General features: G+C 41.4%; 1 protein-coding gene across 24 annotated transcripts in view; it reads left to right on the top strand.

The window, feature by feature from the left end:
- The window catches only part of LOC110500628 (nuclear factor 1 B-type), a 101685-nt gene extending 80605 nt beyond the window's left edge, over positions 1–21080 (top strand). For 12 of the 24 annotated variants that reach the window (XM_090214720.1, XM_090214721.1, XM_090214722.1 and 9 more), the window contains 3 exons: positions 1007–1089; positions 7044–7132; positions 14403–21080. In XM_090214720.1, coding sequence (XP_090070846.1) covers positions 1007–1089; positions 7044–7132; positions 14403–14538 — 308 coding nt within the window. In that variant the 3' untranslated portion in view covers positions 14539–21080. The remainder of the gene's footprint in view (positions 1–1006; positions 1090–7043; positions 7133–14402) is intronic. The other 12 variants (XM_090214729.1, XM_090214732.1, XM_090214725.1 and 9 more) reach the window with 1 other exon arrangement.
- The last annotated feature ends 578 nt before the right edge of the window (positions 21081–21658 follow it).

Genomic DNA, 21658 nt, shown 5'->3' on the forward strand with positions numbered 1-21658 from the left:
TAGCACTACTTCTATAACATTACTGTACCACTTCTACTATACCATTACAGTAACACTACTACTATACCATTACTGTACCACTACTACTGTCCAACATTACTGTACCACTACTTCTATACCATTACTGTACCACTTCTACTATACCATTACTGTTCCACTACTACTATACCATTACTGTACCACTACTTCTATACCATTACTGTACCACTTCTACTATACCATTACTGTACCACTACTACTATACCATTACTGTATCACTTCTACTGTCCACCATTACTGTTCCACTACTACTATACCACTACTACTGTACCACTACTACTGTCCAACATTACTGTAGCACTACTTCTATAACATTACTGTACCACTTCTACTATACCATTACAGTAACACTACTACTATACCATTACTGTACCACTACTACTATACCATTACTGTACCACTTCTACTGTCCACCTATACTGTACCACTACTTCTATACCATTACTGTACCACTTCTACTATACCATTACAGTACCACTACTACTATACCATTACTGTACCACTTCTACTATACCAATACAGTACCACTACTACTATACCATTACTGTACCACTTCTACTATACCATTACAGTACCACTACTACTATACCATTACTGTACCACTTCTACTATACCATTACAGTACCACTACTACTATACCATTACTGTACCACTACTACTATACCATTACAGTATCACTACTACTATACCATTACTGTACCACTACTACTATATCATTACTGTACCACCACTTCTGTCCACCACTACTACTATACCATTACTGTACCACTTCTACTGTCCACCATTACTGTACCACTACTACTATACCACTACTGTACCACCACTTCTGTCCACCACTACTACTATACCACTCTGTTCCACCACTACTGTCCACCATTACTCTACTACTATACCACTACTGTACCACTTTACATTTTCTATACAGATAAATAATATGTAATATCTGTCCGTGTGTGTGTTCTTCCAGGCTACTCAGCCCCGGGCACCCCCACAGCCAATCGTTTTGTAGGACTGAGCTCTAGAGATCCAGCCTTCCTTCACCAACAACAGGTGAGACACAGTACAACTACCTTTCTTTCCTTCCTCCCTCTCCACCTCCCTTCAAAAGGGGTCTGAGTCCATGGAGATATTACATTCTGTGTCTGGGAGTTAAACCACATTGTGTCATATGTTCTGGCTCAGGGGGAGTCTGAGAAATAAAACTATCACCGACATCAACTTTTCCTGACAGTGCTCGCTCCTGTGACTCTTGCATAATATAGTCTAGTGGGGACTCATGGGAGATATATGGGTACCTTTTGTACCATTCCATATACTGTATGTAGGTAATATTGTGGAATAGCTTTTACCTAATTATTTCCGCTATGGGGCAGAAAGTCATTAGATGTAGCATAATAGATGAGGGTGTAAGGTCCTGTTTACTTCAAATAGTGTCTAAAATGTAGCTACTATATATGTCAGTCAGCCATCACAGACATATAAACAGACCATCACTCCCGTGATACAGTTGTCTAGCTTTGATTCACATTTTGTAAGGCAGTCCACAGAGGAATATCATGTATACAGTGGCAAGAAAAAGTATGTGAACCCTTTGGAATTGCCTGGATTTCTGCATAAATTGGTCATAAAATGTGATCTGAGCTTCATCTAAGTTACAACAATAGACAAACACAGTGTGCTTAAACTAATAACACATAAATTATTGTATTTTTCTCTATATTGGATACATATTATAAACATTCACAGTGTAGGTTGGAAAAAGTATGTGAACCCCTGGGCTAATGAATTCTCCAAAAGCTAATTGGAGGCAGTAGTCAGCTAACCTGGAGTTCAATCAATGAGATGAGATTGGAGATGTTGGTTAGAGCTGCCCTGCCCTATAATAAACATTCACAAAATTTGAGTTTGCTATTCACAAAAAAGGATTGCCTGATGTGAACCATGCCTCAAACAAAAGAGATCTCAGAAGACCTAAGATTAAGAATTGATGACTTGCATAAAGCTGGAAAGTGTTACAAAAGTATCTCTAAAAGCCATGATGTTCATCAGTCCACGGTAAGACAAATTGTCTATAAATGGAGAAAGTTCAGCACTGTTGCTACTCTCCCTAGGAGTGGCCATCCTGCCAAGATGACTGCAAGGGCACAGCTCAGAATGCTTAATGAGGTTAAGAAGAATCCTAGAGTGTCAGCTAAAGACTTACAAACATCTCTGGAACATGCTAACATCTCTGTTGACGAGTCTACGATACATAAAACACTGAACAATAATGGTGTTCATGGGAGGACACCACAGAAGAAGCCACTGCTGTCCAAAAAAAACATTGCTGCATGTCTGAAGTTCGCAAAAGAGCACCTTGTTGTTCCACAGCGCTACTGGTAAAATATTGTGTGGACAGATTAAACTAAAGTTGAGTTGTTTGGGAGGAACACATAGCACTATGTGTGGAGAAAAAAAGGCACAGCACACCAACATCAAAACCTCATCCCAACTGTAAAGTGTGGTGGAGGGAGCATCATGGTTTGGGGCTGCTTTGCTGCCTCAGGGCATGGACAGCTTGCTATCATTGACGGAAAAATGAATTCCAAAGTTTATCAAGACATTTTGCAGGAGAATATAAGGCGATCTGTCCGCCACTTGAAGCTCAAAATAAGTTGGGTGATGTAACAGCACAAAGACCCAAAACACAGAAGTAAATCAACAACAGAATGTCTTCAACAGAAGAAAATATGCCTTCTGGAGTGGCCCAATCAGTCCTGACCTCAACCCGATTGAAATGCTGTGGCATGACCTCAAGAGAGAGGTTCACACCAGACATCCCAAGAATATTGCTGAACTGAAGCAGTTTTATAAAATTCCTCCTGACCGTTGTGCAGGTCTGATCCTCAACGACAGAAAACGTTTGGTTGAGGTTATTGCTGCCAAAGGAGGGTCAACCAGTTATTAAATCCAAGGCTTCACACACTTTTTTCACCCTGCGCTATGAATGTTTACACGGTGTGTTCAATAAAGACATGAAAATGTGTAATTGTTTGTGTTATTAGTTTAAGCAGACTGTTTGTCTATTGTTGTGATCAAATTTTATGACCAATTTATGCAGAAATCGAGGTAATTTCAAAGGGTTCACATACGTTTTCTTGCCAATGTATGCTGTATCCTCAATAGTACAGAAGGGAGAAAGGGCACAAAAATACACATTTCAATGACTCTGTTGTGGTTCAGTATTCATTAGACAGTGGGTGGGTTTCTTGTCTTCCCATACTATTCTGTACGTCAGAATATTCAGACAGACAGTGTATGATACAGACCAGAGCCAGACTGTTTGGTGTTGTTGGCGTCGAGCGGTTGTCCCGACGCCTGGGCACATGTGACCACGTGGTGCCTGAAGTGTGTGTGAGGTTAGGATCATTGTGGTCAGCGAGGGTTGAAAAGGAGGCTTGGAGCGCCAGCCCCTCCTCATGAAGCACACACTAACACGCTGGTCCGAAGCCAAGGCTTTCCAACCACGCTTAATTGAATGCATCTGCACGCGGCTACATAGTAATCAGTGGTTTCTCTTCTCTACCGTTCCTGTCGAACGTAATGACAAAGCCTGGCCTGTATTTTTCTGAAGGTTGGCAAAGGTACAGCAGGCAGAAAATGTGCTGTTTGTTAATGATGCTATGATTCTCTATAGCAGGGTAGACTATTTTGGGCAGTGTGTGTGTGTGTGTGTGTGTGTGTGTGTGTAGAGTTAATATGCAATTTTTCATTGCCCTGCTACTTCTCTCAGATAAGTCACTAAACAGCTGTACTCAATGTTGTCTCACTGGCCGATAGTGTAAAATATCAATTTATATTATATTGAATTAAATTAAACTAACACTGTGAGCTGAATACTAAATTAATAGAAAAGACTTGAAGGAAATACAATAGCCATTCATCATGCTTATATTTTATTAGTCAGGCTTTGTCTGTGTTGTTTGTGGTTCAGGATGATTTAAACGTAAGAAGCTGGCTCTTTCATCCTGTGGTTACTGGCACTAGGCCACTTATACACTGTGGAGTAAACAATGTCATAGGTATACTCCCTTTGTTGTTTTTGCCATCTCACCCCGGCTCTGGATATTTATTAGGTAGAGTTATGAGATGTATTGACATTTCTCCTGTGTGTTTGAGACTGTTGTTCTGAGGCGGGTTGGGTGGAGAGACCAGACACACAAGGTGGAGGAGTTTCACCGACTTGGGGTGTCATCTTTCAGATGCAGTCACTGGTGATATTTCAGTATGTAGCTGTAGACATGCAGTCACTGGTGTAATTTCAGTATGAAGCTGTAGAGATGCAGTCACCGGTGATATTTCAGTATGTAGCTGTAGAGATGCAGTCACCGGTGATATTTCAGTATGTAGCTGTAGAGATGCAGTCACTGGTGATATTTCAGTATGTAGCTGTAGAGATGCAGTCACTGGTGATATTTCAGTATGTAGCTATAGAGATGCAGTCACCGGGTTATATTTCAGGATGCAGCTGTAGAGATGCAGTCACCGGGTTATATTTCAGTATGTAGCTGTAGAGATGCCGTCACTGGTGATATTTCAGTATGTAGCTGTAGAGATGCAGTCACTGGTTATATTTCAGTATGTAGCTGTAAAGATGCAGTCACTGGTTATATTTCAGTATGTAGCTGTAGAGATGCCGTCACTGGTTATATTTCAGTATGTAGCTGTAAAGATGCAGTCACTGGTTATATTTCAGTATGAAGCTGTAGAGATGCAGTCACTGGTTATATTTCAGTATGTAGCTGTAAAGATGCAGTCAATGGTGATATTTCAGTATGTAGCTGTAGAGATGCCGTCACTGGTTATATTTCAGTATGTAGCTGTAAAGATGCAGTCACTGGTTATATTTCAGTATGTAGCTGTAAAGATGCAGTCAATGGTGATATTTCAGTATGTAGCTGTAGAGATGCAGTCACTGGTTATATTTCAGTATGTAGCTGTAAAGATGCAGTCACTGGTTATATTTCAGTATGTAGCTGTAAAGATGCAGTCAATGGTGATATTTCAGTATGTAGCTGTAGAGATGCCGTCACTGGTTATATTTCAAGATGCAGCTGAAGAGATCCAAGTGTTGTCAGCCGCCCAACGTCCCCAGTGTGCACTCTACACACAACCCCACCAACCCCCAAAACACCCACCTGCCAGCACCCCTCCCCCTTCCAAACAATTCCTATGCAAAAAATCTGTGAAGAAAAAAATAACTCCCATTCATGTCTTCTCCTTGGTTAACCCCTCGAGGGACCGTTCCTCCGCTATGCATTCCTGTGGGAACGTTCAGTGATCAGATGTCATTTGATATTATCTAAGGAAGCCTGCTAATCCCCATTCTGCCTGCATCTGTTTCGCTAATGTTCCCCGGCGACGGCTTCCCGTCCCTCCTACCCTTGCCACTGTGATTTGGCAGTGCCGGGAGACAGATGGCGAGCCCCCCTAGAGGAGTGCTGGCAGGCCTGGCACAGAGCGTGGGGAGGGGGGTGAGGGTGGTGTTGTTGGTGGTAGGAGAGCGTCTGGCACAGCCAGAACGTTCTCTCTGCTCGAAGCTTTGTCAAAGCAGAGCAACAGGCTGGGCTGGATGATGGAAAGGCAGTGTAGGGTTTTGGTGTGCTGGGGAGGATGCAGCACCCGAGTCTCTGATGTTAGTAGAAGAGTAAGGTAGAGACTTAACCATGCAGTCTGCTTAGAGTATAGGCTTGGTGTTGGGAGAACAAATTAATATGATTTAGAAAAATGGAGTGGTGGCCTCTGTTTATATCCTCCTTTATAGACTAGCGTGTGTGTGTGTGTGTGTGTGTGTGTGTGTGTGTGTGCGCACAAGTGCGTATGTTTTTTTAGTTTCTATTTGATTTAGGAAAATATTGTCTTTATCGTTGGTTAGGTAATTCGGCAGACACCTTCACATTTTCGATACACACAAGATACACAGAACAACTAGAGGAAATCAGTCATTCACCTCAAGATGTACTGTGAAAAACCACTGTGTGGCTTTGTGTACAGGTGCTCTCAGAGAGAAGGCTAATGTTATCGATCATCCTAAGTGGGTTTTGAATATTCAGTGTGGTGCGTATATATGATTAAACCCTCGTAAGAGCTCTTCAGTCTGCCACAGCGGTGGGAGGATTGCTCACGAGGCACTTTTTCAAGATGCACTACCAAATGGATGTGTCGACTAAAGGTGCAAGTTTAGCTGGGTATTGGCTGAGATGCCTCTTCTGGACTGTGGACGTGTGTGTGTATAATGCCTGGGCGAGAGTGTGTGTTGGTTTTGAGTTAATGTGTGTGTGTCTTTCAGGGGTGTTGTGTGTGTGTGTGTGTCATTGTTGTAAGACGTTAGAGACAAGACAGCAGCCCTTGTTTAGCAACCCTGCCACAATCTCATCTAGCTACACTAAAACTACCACGTCCATATGGGGATACTTGGACCTGAGTTGGACTGCTATAAAATACAGAAATGCCTCAACGAGCCTGCATGCAGAATAAGAATGAACACTACATATTATCTAACAACATGTATGTATGTAACCTGTGGAACGCCTGGCCCCACAGGCTAATCATATCAAACTACTCCCCTATACAGTAGCTGAACGACTGCCATTGACATGACTCACAATGTGTAAACTAACCTCTTCTCTGCTTCCAGGTCAGATTAGAAACCTAGTATTAAGTGTGATGGCATGCTTACTGTTCTTTAATTTCATCTGCTTTCCCTAGATTTTAAACTGTAGAAGGATCTAATATCACTAATAATGACAGACGTGTCGTATTTCTTTATGTTTAGATAAAAACAGCTGTAGGATAGTAGTTTGGCCTATTTTTTGGTTTGTTCCAGGCTCTCTGCTTTAGGATTTTCTTGCATGCATGATTTTGTTTTGTAGTGACCTTGTATAGTAACTGTGTGTGGTGATATCAACGTGAGCTGTGAGTTGTGCTGTTGGCTCCGTGTCTGACTGCTAGGTTTTAATTGACAGCTGAGGATATGTGACTGGACCATGAATCAAAACGGCAGGCATTATGGCCCCAGTGGCACTGAGGATACTTTGGGGATTGCTTGGCAAAGGTAACGTTTCCATTATTTCAAACATTCTCTCTGTCACTTGTCTACAAACTATCTGATGAAACACACACACTTTCGCACACACACACACACACACACACTTAGACACACATACAATATATTCATACTTTCAATAGAGTCTACAGATTGAGATTTTATTGACCCTGAAGTGATAAACATACAAAGTTCACCCCTCATCTCTCTGCATTCATTACCTCAGTTACCCTTCCATTTCTACCACCACAATGGGAATCTGGAATACCCATAAAGAATGTGAACAATCTGTTGAACGTTGCTCACTATTCCAGTAAGTTCTAACCCTGAGGGCATTTGTACTGTATAACTAGTCATTATAATCATCCATAGACTGCCAGAGTGGATGTCAACCAAGCAATAACAGTGCCAAATCAGATATTCAAGGTGTCATAATAAGATGTGTGTGACATCAAAGAGTGCTTTTCATAAAGTTTTACATACCTCCACCTTTAGCTGTTGTTCCTGGGAATGTATGTGAGTTATGCTTTATAATATATATATATTAATTACATATAATTACCTACATTTTTTTTTGCTTAATTTGACATTTTAGGTAAGCACCATCTTTTTCTATTAATGTATTTCACTTTTTAGAAAAAATAAATACATTTGGAAAAGTGTGTTAGGTCATAGACACAGGAGGATTAACGTTACTGGTTAACTGTGTTACTGGACCTAATCAAGGGACACTCTGCTATCGTCTAGTACTGCACTGTGTGACAGGATGCTGCAGACTTAATCGGCTGATTGGCTCTTTGGAATGGGGCCATGGCAGTTCCTAAGAAACAAAAAGATTTAGGGGAAACTATGTCTTTCTCTCTCTCTCTCTCTAGCTCACGCTCTCACACATTGCCCAAAAGAGTCCTCCCCGCTATAGAGAAGCATAGCATCGTTAACAAACACCACATTTTCACAGCCTCTCTCTCTTTCTTGCTCTCTTTTTTTCCCTCTCCGTCCCTCTCTCTCCAGCCCTCTTTCTCTCTCTCTCTCCAGCCCTCTTTCTCTCTCTTTCTCTAGCCCTCTTTCTCTCTCTCTCTCTCTCTCTCTCTCCAGCCCTCTTTCTCTCTCTCTCTAGCCCTCTTTCTCTCTCTCTCTCTCTCTCCAGCCCTCTCTCTCTCCAGCCCCATCCCTCTCCAGCCCCCCTCTCTCTCCAGCCCCCTCTCTCTCTCTCTCCAGCCCCCTCTCTCTCTCTCTCCCTCCAGCCCGCTTTCTCTCTCTCTTTCTCCAGCCCAGTCTCTCTCTCTCTCTCTCCAGCCCCCCCTCTTCCCCCCCCCCTCTCTCTCTCTCTTTCTCTCTCTCTCTCTCTCTCTCCTTTCCCAGTGTAACACATATTTATCTTTCATTTCTGTTGAGCCTTAGGAAGGCCTTGGATTGGATTTGTGTTAGGGAAAGTAAAACACACATAAAACATCTGTTGGAGGCCTCGGCAGTGTGACAGCTCACACAAATAGTATATATGTGTCCCACATGGCGCCCTATTTCCTATGTAGTGAACTATATAGGGAATAGGGTGCCATCTGGGACACAGGCTAGCTCCGTTACAAGCCGTTTCTTTTACTCTCTGACTGTTCTTTGCTTTTCTTCTGTTTGAGTTGAGTCTCAAACTGCGTGGAGGAGACAGAAAGCCCTTTGTATGGGTGTTCTGAGGTGCCAGTACATTACGGTCATTTTATTTATATACCCTGAGTGTACAAAACATTAGGAACACCTTCCTAATATTGAGTTGCACCCCCCTCTTGCCCTCAGAACAGCCTCAATTCGTTAAGGCGTGGACTCTACGAGGTGTCGAAAGTGTTCGTTCCACAGGGATGACTCCAATGCTTCCCACAGTTGTGTCAAGTTGGCTGGATGTCCTTTGGGTGGTGGACCATTGTTGATACACACAGGAAACTGTTGAGCGTGAAATACCCAGAGTCTTGAGACACTCAAATTGGTGCGCCTGGCTCCTACTTCCATACCCTGTTCAAAGAAAATAAATATTATGTCTTACCCTCTGAATGTCACATATACACATTCCGTGTCTCACTTGTCTCAAGGCTTAAATATCCTTCTTTAACCCGTCTCCTCTCCTTCATCTACAGTGATGGAAGTGGATTTAACAGGTGACATCAATAAGGGATCATCGATTTCACCTGGATTCACCTGGTCAGTCTGTGTCATGGAAAGAGCAGGTGTTCATAATGTTTTGTACTGCTGCAGCGTAGTCAGAAGAAGGATATTTTTTGCTTTCATCACTTGGATGTAATTGTGGCAGATACTGTAAAACCATTCTATGGAAAGACTTAACAATGCCAATGCATAGACATGTCAATACAGGGTCAACGTTTTAGCTACGGTATATGAACATTTCTGCCTTCTCCGGCTTTGTCCTTGATCCCCACTCCGCCTACTTAAAGAGACACGTCAATGCTCTCTCTCGTTCTCTCGCTTTCTCACTCTCTCTTTCTGTCTCCCTCGCTTGGAAACATTTTTAACTTCTATTTCAACAGGGCCTTGTCTTTCAGAGAATCAATCAATAAATCAATCAATCAACTGTATTTATAAAGCCATTCTTACATCAGCTGAACATAAACCCAGCTTATAACCCCGAACAGCAAGCAATGCAGGTGTAGAAGCATTTCCTGAAGGGTTTCTCCTTGTTTCTCCTTGTTATGAAATGGTAGAACACAGCTGTATACCTAATAGGATAGAGGGAGAGATGGGGTGCATGTATATGTGCTGTTCTCTTCAAACCTCCACCGGCCTACTCTGCCCTCTCTGAGGTTAAAGGGTTTCTTGAGAGCCCCTTCTCTATGTCTCCTGATAGACCAGTGGAGGTAAGAGGAAATATATGCCTGAGCTACAAGGAGGCCTCTCTCTCGCTCTCTCTCTCTCTCTCTCTCTCTCTCTCTCTCTCTCTCTCTCTCTCTCTCTCTCTTTGCCCTCTCTCTCTTCTCTCTCACTCCCTCTCTCTCTCTTCTCTCTCACTTCTCTCTCTCTCTTATCTCTCACTTCTCTCTCTTTGCCCTCTCTCTCTCTCTCTCTCTCTCGCTCCCTCTCTCTCTCTCTCTCTCTCTCTCTTTGCCCTCTCTCTCTTCTCTCTCACTTCTCTCTCTCTCTTATCTCTCACTTCTCTCCCTTTGCCCTCTCTCTCTCTCTCTCTCTCTCGCTCCCTCTCTCTCTCTCTCTCTCTCTCTTTGCCCTCTCTCTCTTCTCTCTCACTTCTCTCTCTCTCTTCTCTCTCACTTCTCTCTCTTTGCCCTCTCTCTCTTCTCTCTCACTTCTCTCTCTCTCTTCTCTCTCACTTCTCTCTCTTTGCCCTCTCTCTCTCTCTCTCTCTCTCTCTCTCTTCTCTCTCACTTCTCTCTCTCTCTTTGCCCTCTATCTCTTTCTATCTCTCTGCTTTCTCTCTCTCTGCTTAGACAGACACTCGACTTCTGGTCCTCCCTGATCGTACAGTCCAAGCCTTTAGGAGCGATGAGAGGTGCAGTGAAAGAATAACTTGTTTCTAGTCAGACTTGCTTAATTGATTTACGAGCACATCAGGATACCCCAATTCAGATTCCTTACAGTATACTGTTTGTCTTTCAAACTTTTAATACAACTCAAAGTTAAGCAGGTATTCAAATCAATGTCTTCTGTCATGGAATTCCAAACTCATGAGTCTCCTATAACTGGGTTTCTGGGTGCAATTGAAGTGTGTTTTTTGATGGTTTCCATATTTTCAGTAAGATAGTTCATGAAATCATCAGTGCTGCCTCTTGAAAGATAAAGACTGCAAGAGAGGACAGCTCAGACAAGTTTATGGTCCTCTGTAGATTTTCCATAACTAGCTGGGTGAGCTTGAGTATCTGTACGATAGGAACTGAATTCAAACGTTGCTGAAGAGTGCCAGTGTAGATTGCTAACTGCAACTGTAGAACACTTGAGTTGATAGTAGGAACCTTGGCATTATATTGTCCCTGACCCTGAAATGATAGTTGATGCCATCTTTCATGTAATCTGCCTTTTATTTGAACTTTCTAACTAACCACACATTGCTTACTCCTCAGACTGAGTGATGTCTTGGTAATCTGAATCTCGGGGGTAGGTGAGGAATTCCGTATTCTTATCAGCAAAGTATTGACAATCTGAATAACCTGGTGCATCGCTCATGGACTGTACTGAGACATTGTGTATTGAGATTGTGTTGGTTGATTGCTTACACTTGTCTTTCTCTGCACATGTTGAGTAATCTGAATCTCAGAGATACATTAAGCATTCCATAATTGCACTAGCAAAGGTTTGTTCATAGGATTGAGAAGTTGAATGCGCTTTTTAAATGACATTTCATTAAGATGATGTGTGTTTGTATTATCCTTTGTCTGATGAACCACTAGACACTAGGACCATAAATTCAAACACTCCGGGGCCTCCCGGGTGGCGCAGGGTTCTGTGCCACCAGAGACTCTGGGTTCGCGCCCAGGTTCTGTCGCAGCCGGCCGCGCCCGGGAGGTCCGTGGGGCGACCGACGCACAATTGTCCTAGCGTCATCCGGGTTAGGGAGGGTTTGGCCGGTAGGGATATCCATGTCTCATCGCGCACTAGCGACTCATGTGGCGGGCCGGGCGTAGTGCACGCTGACAAGGTCGCTAGGGGCACGGTGTTTCCTCCGACACATTGGTGTGGCTGGCTTCCGGGTTGGATGCGCGCTGTGTTAAGAAGCAGTGTGGCTTGGTTGGGTTGTGTTTCGGAGGACGCATGGCTTTCGACCTTCGTCTCTCCCGAGCCCGTACGGGAGTTGTAGCGATGGGACAAGATAGTAACTACTAAAAATTGGAAACCACGAAATTGGGGAGAAAGGGGGGTAAAAAAATAAAAATAAATACATTCAAACATTCAAACTGCCATTCGGCAGGAAATGGGTCAGCAATCCATTAAGATGCCATTAGATAATCTAATTTGGTTGGCTTAATCCTTGAAAGATGCCCTCTGGACGCTGGAGCTCCGCTTGTGAGAAGGAGAATTAGTGTGATTTGGGTTCGTGGAACTCGAATATGGGGCTAGAGGAGGCCATGGGGATAGATTACGCAGCAGGAATCCATGAGGAAAGTTGTTTCTCTCATTAGTGTTAGTGAGTGCCCTCGTCTGAAGCCACCTGCAGGCCTGTGTAGGGGAAGTGAACTTGGGCTGCGTCCATATATAGTGCACTTTAGGCCTTTGTCCAAAGTAGTCAAACAAATAGGGAATACGGTACCATTTGAGATACAGCCTTGCACTTCAGTGTAAAGTCTAAGTGAATGAAATCCCTAACTCAAGCAAAGACATCATCTTTTTTTGTAAACAATGAATAATTTGGTGAAATTCTATATGTGGTAATATGAGATTGACAGTGTGATGGACTGCATAGTGAACACTGTTTACCTTTACTGTGTCTATGCTGTCCTCACCTGAGAAGGCCTTTAGAGTAGGACACAGAGTGGGAGAGAGAGGGTGTGTGTGTGTGTGTGTGTGTGTGAGAGTGTGTGTGTGTGTGTGTGTATGTGAGAGTGTGTGTGTGTGTGTGTGTATTAAAGAGACGAGGGAAGGACAGAATGCTGCAGGGAACTAGCCTGCTCTGAGCTCTCTTTGTTCAGCAAGGTAGGAAAAACGTAATCTCTCATTTCCTGTCAGATGATTTTTGGCATGCCTGCGAGAGAGGGAGACAGAGAGAGTTAGGCAAATACAGGGAGGGAGAAAAAAGAGAGGGAGAGAGAGAGGGTAAGGGGGCTGGTAGGAGGAGCGAGAATGATGAAGGGAGGTGGAGTCAAGGAGAAAGGAGGATGGAGGAGGAGAGAAAAGCCCTGCCCAAATAGTTTGTGTAGATCATCTCTGGAGTTTTAACCCTTTATAGGACTGGAACTGACTGTACAAGATTCCAATGTTTTCCTCTTTATCAAATTTAGTTGTCAAATGTTATTTCTTTACCTCTACCTTTCTCTCTCTCTTGTTTTATTTTCTATGATCCTCTTAGCAACTTAATGAATATGTGGTTCCCATTGTTTTTAGCTGAGGGTTTCCCAGGGTTTTGTATAAAATGCAGACCAGATCATTAGACACCATTCATGGACACAGACCCAGTCCTGTCAGATGGGATAGCCTCAGGGAAAATGAAGTCTGTGTTCCACCATATCCGGTTCCCACTCCTCTCCTTTTCCCTCGTTAGGTAGTCTTCCTATCCCACTGACAACAGGAATCTACTCTCTTCTCCATATTTATTGAGGAAGCCTTACACCTGCATGGGGCAGTGGCGGGACTTGGTTAACCTACATAACCTTCAAACATACCCCCCAGGAAAATAAGATTTTATTTCGTGTCTATAGTGTTGGCCTATAATGCAGCAATTGTGCAAGACAAGACAGGTATTTCAGACGTAGCAGCTATGTGTGTGTGTGTGTGGGGGGGGGGGGGGGGGGGGGATAATTCATTCATTATTCGACATGTACGTATCATTGAGCCCCTTGAGAACAACAACACATTGTTTGTGTTTCGCAAGCAGGCTGCACTTTCGGTTTGCGCCTCCGGTGAACAATCGCTGTGTTGTGTTGCATTAGCGTGCGTTGAATGGGGATGAGGAGGATTTGTAAAGACCCCGACCCCCTTCCGTAGCACCATTGATCAACATGGAGAGGGTCTGTCAATATGGGATTAGGTGTGATCCTCGCTTGACATCCTCCTCAGGGGAATCGGCGGAATACACTGGAAGCGCTTTGTTTGACTGTGTCCCCCTTCGAGCCACAGACTGATTAGACTAGACATAAGACCTTTACATCAAACTCTTCCTGGATAAAGCAACATGATTGGATGAGAGGGATGAAACTATTGTGGGTGCCGTTTAAAAAAACAATTGTTCATAAAAACACTGCCATAGAATTTGATTGATGGATTCGTAGACATTTGATTGACGCTGCATAATAATTACACATCCTAACAAGACATACATGCTATATACACAGAATTGTGTTTTCTGCCTAACAAAATAATTGGTTAATTTACTGTAGATTTGACATTATGAATAAATCCTTTTGTATTTTGTCCTCAGTTGACTATTTTTCTCAGCTGACTATCCCTCTAAAGTGTTAACTGTTCATGTTATAGTGATGTCGTGTTACAGTGTAATGTAATGCTGCAGAGTATTTCAGGATTGCTTTCCAAAGTGTCCAAACGCTTCCATTGCTCAATGCAGGTGACTCAAAACCCTCTTCCGTTCTCTCCTTCTCTCTCTGTTGTGTTTAAACAGTCCTGGTACCTGGGCGAGCTTAGTTCCATTCCAAGTCACGAACGGGACTCCGATTCTGCCGACAAATGTCCACCAGAACTACAGCATAAACATCATTGGTGAACCCCCCCTCCTCCACACAGAGGCAGAGAACTGAAGACCGCTCAAGGGGCAAGAAGTGTCGGCTACGGGGGAACTAACCAGCAAGCAGCACTTAAAACAATGGTGCTTACCCCCTCTCTCCCTCCCCCCTCCCTCCCTTCCCCCCTCCCACAAACCCCTCCTCCTTCGGGACATTGGCCAAGAAGACTCGAGTAGGTTTGGAGCAAAACTGATCCGGTCCACTCTAGCTAACCCTTCGCCATGCCAGTCAGTCATTGTGTGAAAAGAGCCTTTCTATTCAAAATACTGTGATGTATCCTGTACAAAAAAACTTAAGATGCCTTAATGTTTTGCATGACAACTCTTAGTCTAATAGTGGTGTTCTTCTTCATTTTGATGTTGGGAGTTTCTAACCTTGGTTACGAACAGGGGAAGTGGTGGTCTGAAACACACAAAGACTGGCTGGTAGTAGACGTACCCGACTGTAAGTTATTCAACTTTGACCTTTACCCCTTCTATATCAAACTATTCACTGTGTAACCATAGGAACAAATTGTGAATTCAGAGTGTTTTTTCCCTTAGATTTCAGTTTACTGTGATATATATTTTTTTTTACTCATTATCCTGTTGATTCTGTACTGCTATCTACTTAAAAGTTAGTTATACTCTTAAGAGTACTCCTAACTCTTACTATGGTAAAAAAAAAAAGAAGAAGACTTAACACTATTTTTAGGTTAGAGATTTGACCCCTTTTTTGAAAGAATTCGTATCTCCTCTAGGAAAAGTATTTTTTTTTAAGATTTAAAAAAAAAAAATCTTGAAAACTCGAAAGAGGCAAGTGCAATTGAATTTTTGAAGGGAAGCTATCAGTCTGTCAGCCCGAAGACTCTAAAGGAAAGGGGATAAATGTAGGTTTTTTGGTTTAAATACGTAAACGTGAAATGTTTAAAAAAACATTTGAGTTGATTTCAGTCGCATTTCTTTGTGTCTCGATATGGAAAGAAAAAAAATACTAAGCCTGAAATGCAGAGATGTGTTTGAAGGTGCGCATTAAGCTACCTATGCACAACTGAATATGAACAAGCCAGCACTTCTATTGAGCCCTACTCAGTCTCATGGGGAGCTTTTTATTTATTGTGGAAAAAATAACAAACAGCAAGTTAAAAAAAATGAAACACACATAGTGTATAAAATGCCATTCGAAATCAATAACATATTCATTTGGCCATTAGCTTATGAAGCTTGTGTTTACAATATGACTTGACGGAAAAAAAAAACGAATGCAGGCTGTTAAAGTCATTCACTAAAAATGTATGTGTACGTCTCAAAATCTACACTTTTATGTGCAACCTCGAACCTCGAACCTGCAAAGTTGCAGTGGGTTGCACATTTTGCCACTTGAACACTAAAAATCCCAGATACAATGGTGGCATTCCCTGAAATCTAGAATTGTGCAAGGCAGGTTTATTGACTTGACCTCTCTCCAAGTCCAGATATGACAAATCTCTCCAATACTCTTCATTTGCACGATGACATATAGTCCACATTACGTGCCTTGCCTTTGAATATAAAGATATCACTACACTTGTTTTTTTGCGGCATTTATTACCATTATAGAAAAGAAACTAAACAATTTATGATAATACTTTTTTTTTGTACTCTGAACGAAAATTGTGACATTGTTGATTTTTGACTTTGATTTACTACTTTCTCTCACAGTTACGGTGCATCTGGGATATCAAGTATAGTTGCTGTTCTAAAGTCTATAATCACCAGCATTATTTTTCAGTGTTTTCGGTGGTTTTCGAATAACCTTTCATTTTTGTTTTATTGTTTTGTTTTTCCGTTTTTCCATCTTCCAGTTACTATTGAGGAGAGAAGAATTCAGATGTATGAAAATTATGCAATACCAAGTTTTGCCTATGTAGGTAGTGCTTATAGATACGCCAATTATTAGAGGCTAGTTTGGAGGTAGACAATATTGTAATGCATTTATTTTGTTGATATCGTTGTTGTTGTTTTCCTTTTTTAATTGACCAAAGTAGGGACTGCTTTCTATGCAGTGAATGACAAGGTCTTATTGTCGTGTATTGACAGATGGAGAGACATGTTTCAATTTGTTTTTATTTCTTGGGGGAGGGAGGGGGCCATTTTTCTAAGCTTACTGTTCGCCTGTAAAGAATGCACCCGTTGGTCTCGTATGGCTGCGAAGTCACTGATCTGTCTACTGTGACAAACTTGACTCTTTGCATTCAACTTCCCACCTGGGGTGCTAGCATGTGACATTGACTAAGCTCATTTTCACAGGAGAGACGGCTTGACTTGTGGGACCATCACAAAAAAATGTCAAAATTCAGGAGAGGAACACGCTAACCTTAATCAGACCCACAATTGCAAACTGAAATCATACTGCTATTGTAAGAAAAAAAATAATAGCAGGAAGCATTAACCCTTAAACATAACACGGTGCCATTCTATTATCAGTCACTATATGCAATTCTCAAGTAGATGCCTTAAAAATACAGTATATATAAAGTGACCTGTTACACATGTGGTACAATCAACACACCGACAAATCCATGTGAAACCGGTCAAATCAGTCTAAAGAAAGTATTAATCAACATATATGCACTATATCTGTATACACCCCGGGGATATCTCTACCCGTTCTCGCTATAGGGAGCCTTGATTTTATCATGTAATAAGCTATGGACTACAGAGGAAGGACCTCTGCTATTTTCATTGTACTGTGTAGTGCCCGGAGAAGAACAACAATAGAGAACTTGCCTACAGTAGCACATAGGTTATCGTCTTCCCCAAGTGTGTTACGTCAAATCTATAACAAACAAAAAAATATATTACATATGTGAACAAAAACAACATCTCAGGCGTTACGGGGCATTACAAATTCTAATCACAACTCTCCCACTTTGTAATACAGAAAACGACTTTTATAACTCAAATAAACACTATCCACAACGATGTTACCTGTTGCACTCTATCCCAGCAATTGTGAACATTCTTACCTGCTTAATTCGAAGAAAGGTACTGTACTGTATACGCAACACTCTTTGAGAGGCCAGAAAGTGTATAAAACCTCCTAAACTCAAGTCAAGCTTATTCTCTCCTCCTTCACCAAGAAACTTATTCTGAATTTGGGAATGAAAAAAACTAAACAAAAACCACCCCATTCTATGTGCACTGTTCTGCTTTTTTTTGTGTGAAAAAAAAACACAAGTGCTTTGCAGCCTCTGGCCATTGGAGACCCCACTGAAGGGCATTTTCCCTTAGTCACGTGTGATAGAAACGTGTCAGACTTGATGTTGATATTTTGGGTAGAAGATTGGGTGTATATAAAGGTGAATGCCGTGGTGGCGTCGATAGCAGTAGTTCTTTGGGGTTAAAATCTGCTTTTGGCAGCTTGCGAGTAATGTGTGTTTATGAGTATGTGTGCGCGTGTGTGTGTGTGTGCATGCTTGTAAGAGAGAATGCACGAGGGATAGAGAGGGTGACACGACACATCGAGCGAAGATGACGGTCTTTCTATAGAGATACCTGCCTTATAGACAGGAGTTTGTACACTGTAATCTTTTTCACACTTTTTCTTTGACACCCTTGTTTGTGATTGTTTTCAAACATCTTGGGTATTATATAAGTCAATTCCATTTTAGGAGGGGAAAAAAGCAAGGCTGGGCTTGATTTACTCTCCAGCTCTCCCCAAATAATCCAAAATTAAAGGATTTTATAACTTTTTAATATTCCTGTATTAAGGTAAAGTATCCTATACAGAACCATAAAATAAAAATAAACTTTCCATTTTGGAAACACTTCAGTAATATTTGAAATTCTTGTTTTTGTTAGTGTGGCCATAGTAGAATGTGTGATGTGATTATGTGGTTGTGAATCCATGTCAGAGAGAGAGAGAGAGGGGGGGGGGGGGGGGGGGGGTTCTGATTGGTTTCTACCGTAGGGGAGATCTAGCCATGTCAGTTCACAATAAAGGCACCTGGTTTGAGCCCACCACCAGTGAAATACCAGGGTAACATTCGAAGTGTCATCATAGATTGTTCTACTGTGTCAATATCAAGTGTGTTATGTCGATCCCACGAAATTCCTCCTTTAGAAAAATCATAATTACAGGATGATGCAACAATCCACGAGAAATGTGGCACCTAGCATTTGACAAAATTTTGAAGCGTCCATTATGGGTTTGGATTTGGAACAGGCATGTGTAGGCAACATCAAGCAAGTAGTTCCGCTGTGAGGATTGGGTGAAGTAAGTCCTTTGTGGCCCCCAGGCATCACAGATTTTTGCACTTTTCATAATTTCATCTACAGTGTGCTCCAAAAGTATTAGGACAGTGACACATTTTTGTTCTTTTGGCTCTGTACTCCAAGACTTTGAAATGGTACAATGACTATGAAGTTTAAGTACAGACTGCCAGCTTTAATTTGAGGGTATTTTCATTCATATTGGGTGAACCGTTTAGAAATTACTCCACTTTTTGTACATAGTCCCCCAATTTTAGGGGAACAAAAGTATTGGGAGAAATTCACTTATGTGTATTAGCGTAGTAAAGAGTTAAGTATTTGGTTCCATGTTCATAACATGCAATCAAGTTTGTGACTCTACAAACTTGTTGGATTCATTTTCTGTTTGTTTTGTTTGTGTTTCAGATTATTTTGTGCCCAATTGAAATGAATGATAAATAATGTAGTGTGTCACTTTTATTGTAAATAAGAATAGAATATATTTCTAAAGACTACATTAATGTGGATGCTACCATGATTACGATAATCCTGAATGAATCGTGAATAATGATGAGTGAGAAAGTTACAAACGCACAAATATCATACCCCCAAGAAATGCTAACCTCTCACCATTACAATAACAGGGGAGGTTAGCATTTTTGGGGGGTATGATATTTGTGCGTCTAACTTTCTCACTCATCATGATTCACAACTCATTCAGGATGCTGTAAAGTGTTTAGAGACATATTCTATTATTATTTACAATAAAAGTGACAACAAAATTACGCAATACATTATTTACCATGAATATGGGACTAAATACTTAAGTTTGTACTACTTTAATGCACATAAGTGAATTTGTCCCAATACTTTTGGTCGCCTAACTATGTACAAAAAGTCCTGTAAATTCTTAACAGTTCACCCGATATGGATGAAAACACCTTTTATATCAGTGTCCCACTCATGGTAGATATTTAATAAGTAGACAGGTATAGGCAGGTTTTGTTTTGCATACATTGCATAATGTTTATTTTCAAAGGGCTAATTTGATTTGATCATCTATGGACATCATGTACAAGGGTTAAACCGTTTTCACAGAATGACATGTAGGCCCACAGATGAGAAAGGCATGACAGAGATGAGTACTATTCAATATTCAGTAATGATCGTTGTAGGCTATCCATGGTCAACCGTTCAATCAGTACCTTATGCAAGAAAGACCAGTGGCAATCATGCAATATCTGTGTAGTTCTACTTACTTAATGTTCAGTGCTCTAGGGTCTAAGAGGACAGATGGATGGACAAAAGTGTTTTCAGGAGGTGTGTTTTTACGTGAGCAATAGATGTGTTCCATGTATTGATTATTAACATCAGGTTGTTGTTGTAAGCAGGAAACATAAAAACCAGCATTTTCTGTATTACTAATCACTTAAGTAAATATATGAATAATTCAGTGCCTGTTCAAGCTCACCGTCTCAGTGGAGTGTCCATTGTCAATAAATGTGATATGACAACAAAAAAAAAGTGAAACAACTTAAAAACGAAGTGATATGTGTGGAGCGCCTTGGCGTGTTCTCTCAAATCTTTTTGAATTTTTAGTTTTGTTTGTTGTTTTGTTTTTGGTTTGAGATGTGTCTTTGCAAGAGGGTTTTTTTGTGCTTCATTCACTTGAAGGCCAGCTGGGTACGCCCATCTCCTGCTTGCTCTTTGAGGGGAAAAAGCTATGTTGTACACGTCGTTTGGACAGTGTGTTTCTTTGGATTGTCAATTGCTACATTATGTTAACTAATGACATTTGAAAATGCTTGCCAACGTCTCAGAATGGTTGACTTCTTCTGGGTCTTGTGGCACTTTTACTCCCTCTGCACACACATTATTACTATGGCGAATCACTTCAAGGTGAATTTAAAAACACAACTACCACAACACCACCAACGAAACAATACGTAACAGTCTCCAGTAGTAACTTGTAGTTACACAGCAGGTGTGTGCAAAAGTCTACGTATGTATTGAATGTAGGTTTTAGAGGACTTTTGAAACCTTTTTGTTGATATGCGTCGTGAACTGTATAGCGAAGGCCTTGATATCCCTTCTATTTGTTTCCTTTTTTGATTGTAGAACACTAAAGCAGTAGGCAATGCCTTTGAGATGGTTACATTTGGTGCAGGGGCTAAAATTGCCACAAGATTAAAATCAGTGTAAATAAGGCTCAACATTTTTGGTGATTGTTACTGTTATATCCAACCTATACTGCTAGCAGATGTTTTTACTGCAGTCAATTACTGGACGTGGATATATTTCCTATGCAAAACTGTTTAAACAATAAAATGAGCTATGCTACAAAAATGACTGTTGTATTACATCTTCTTTGTGTCTGTTAAAATTCTTAGGCAACTGTCCATTTTCTTTTGAAATAGTTACTTTGGTCTAAGTCAATAAATACTAAAGCTCAAAGTGTAATAACTGTTATGTCGTTGAGACATTAATCCCAATTAATGGGATAACATGCCTAGAGCATCAACTGTGGTTGTAGGCATGATTCTTTTATTAAACAGGTTGGGAGGAAGTGAAGGGGAAGGTGGATATGGGGATGTTGTATTATAGGGTTATATTTCAAGCTAATTGGTGAGCTTTGTAGGTGTCTACACATGGGCCTTTAACTTGGTATATTCTGATATGTGTTGAGTTGGGAGCTGACTGGAGACAGAGGAGCAAGTGAGGTAAATCCCAGTGTGGGTCACTAAGTCACGACTATGAAACATTGAACTCCTAAGCCCTTCACACAGATATATTGGGATTTTGGACATTGCGTAAGGCACAAAGCAGGCTAATACTCCAATGAACTCCAATGAAAGCCACTGAAACCCCATTGCTATGTCCCACAAGATCAGCTGCCATCAAAACACCCATCACTGTGCCCACAT

Source organism: Oncorhynchus mykiss, chromosome 21 (genome assembly GCF_057628025.1).
Source record: "Oncorhynchus mykiss isolate SJ-2025 chromosome 21, ASM5762802v1, whole genome shotgun sequence".
NCBI lineage: Eukaryota > Metazoa > Chordata > Actinopteri > Salmoniformes > Salmonidae > Oncorhynchus > Oncorhynchus mykiss.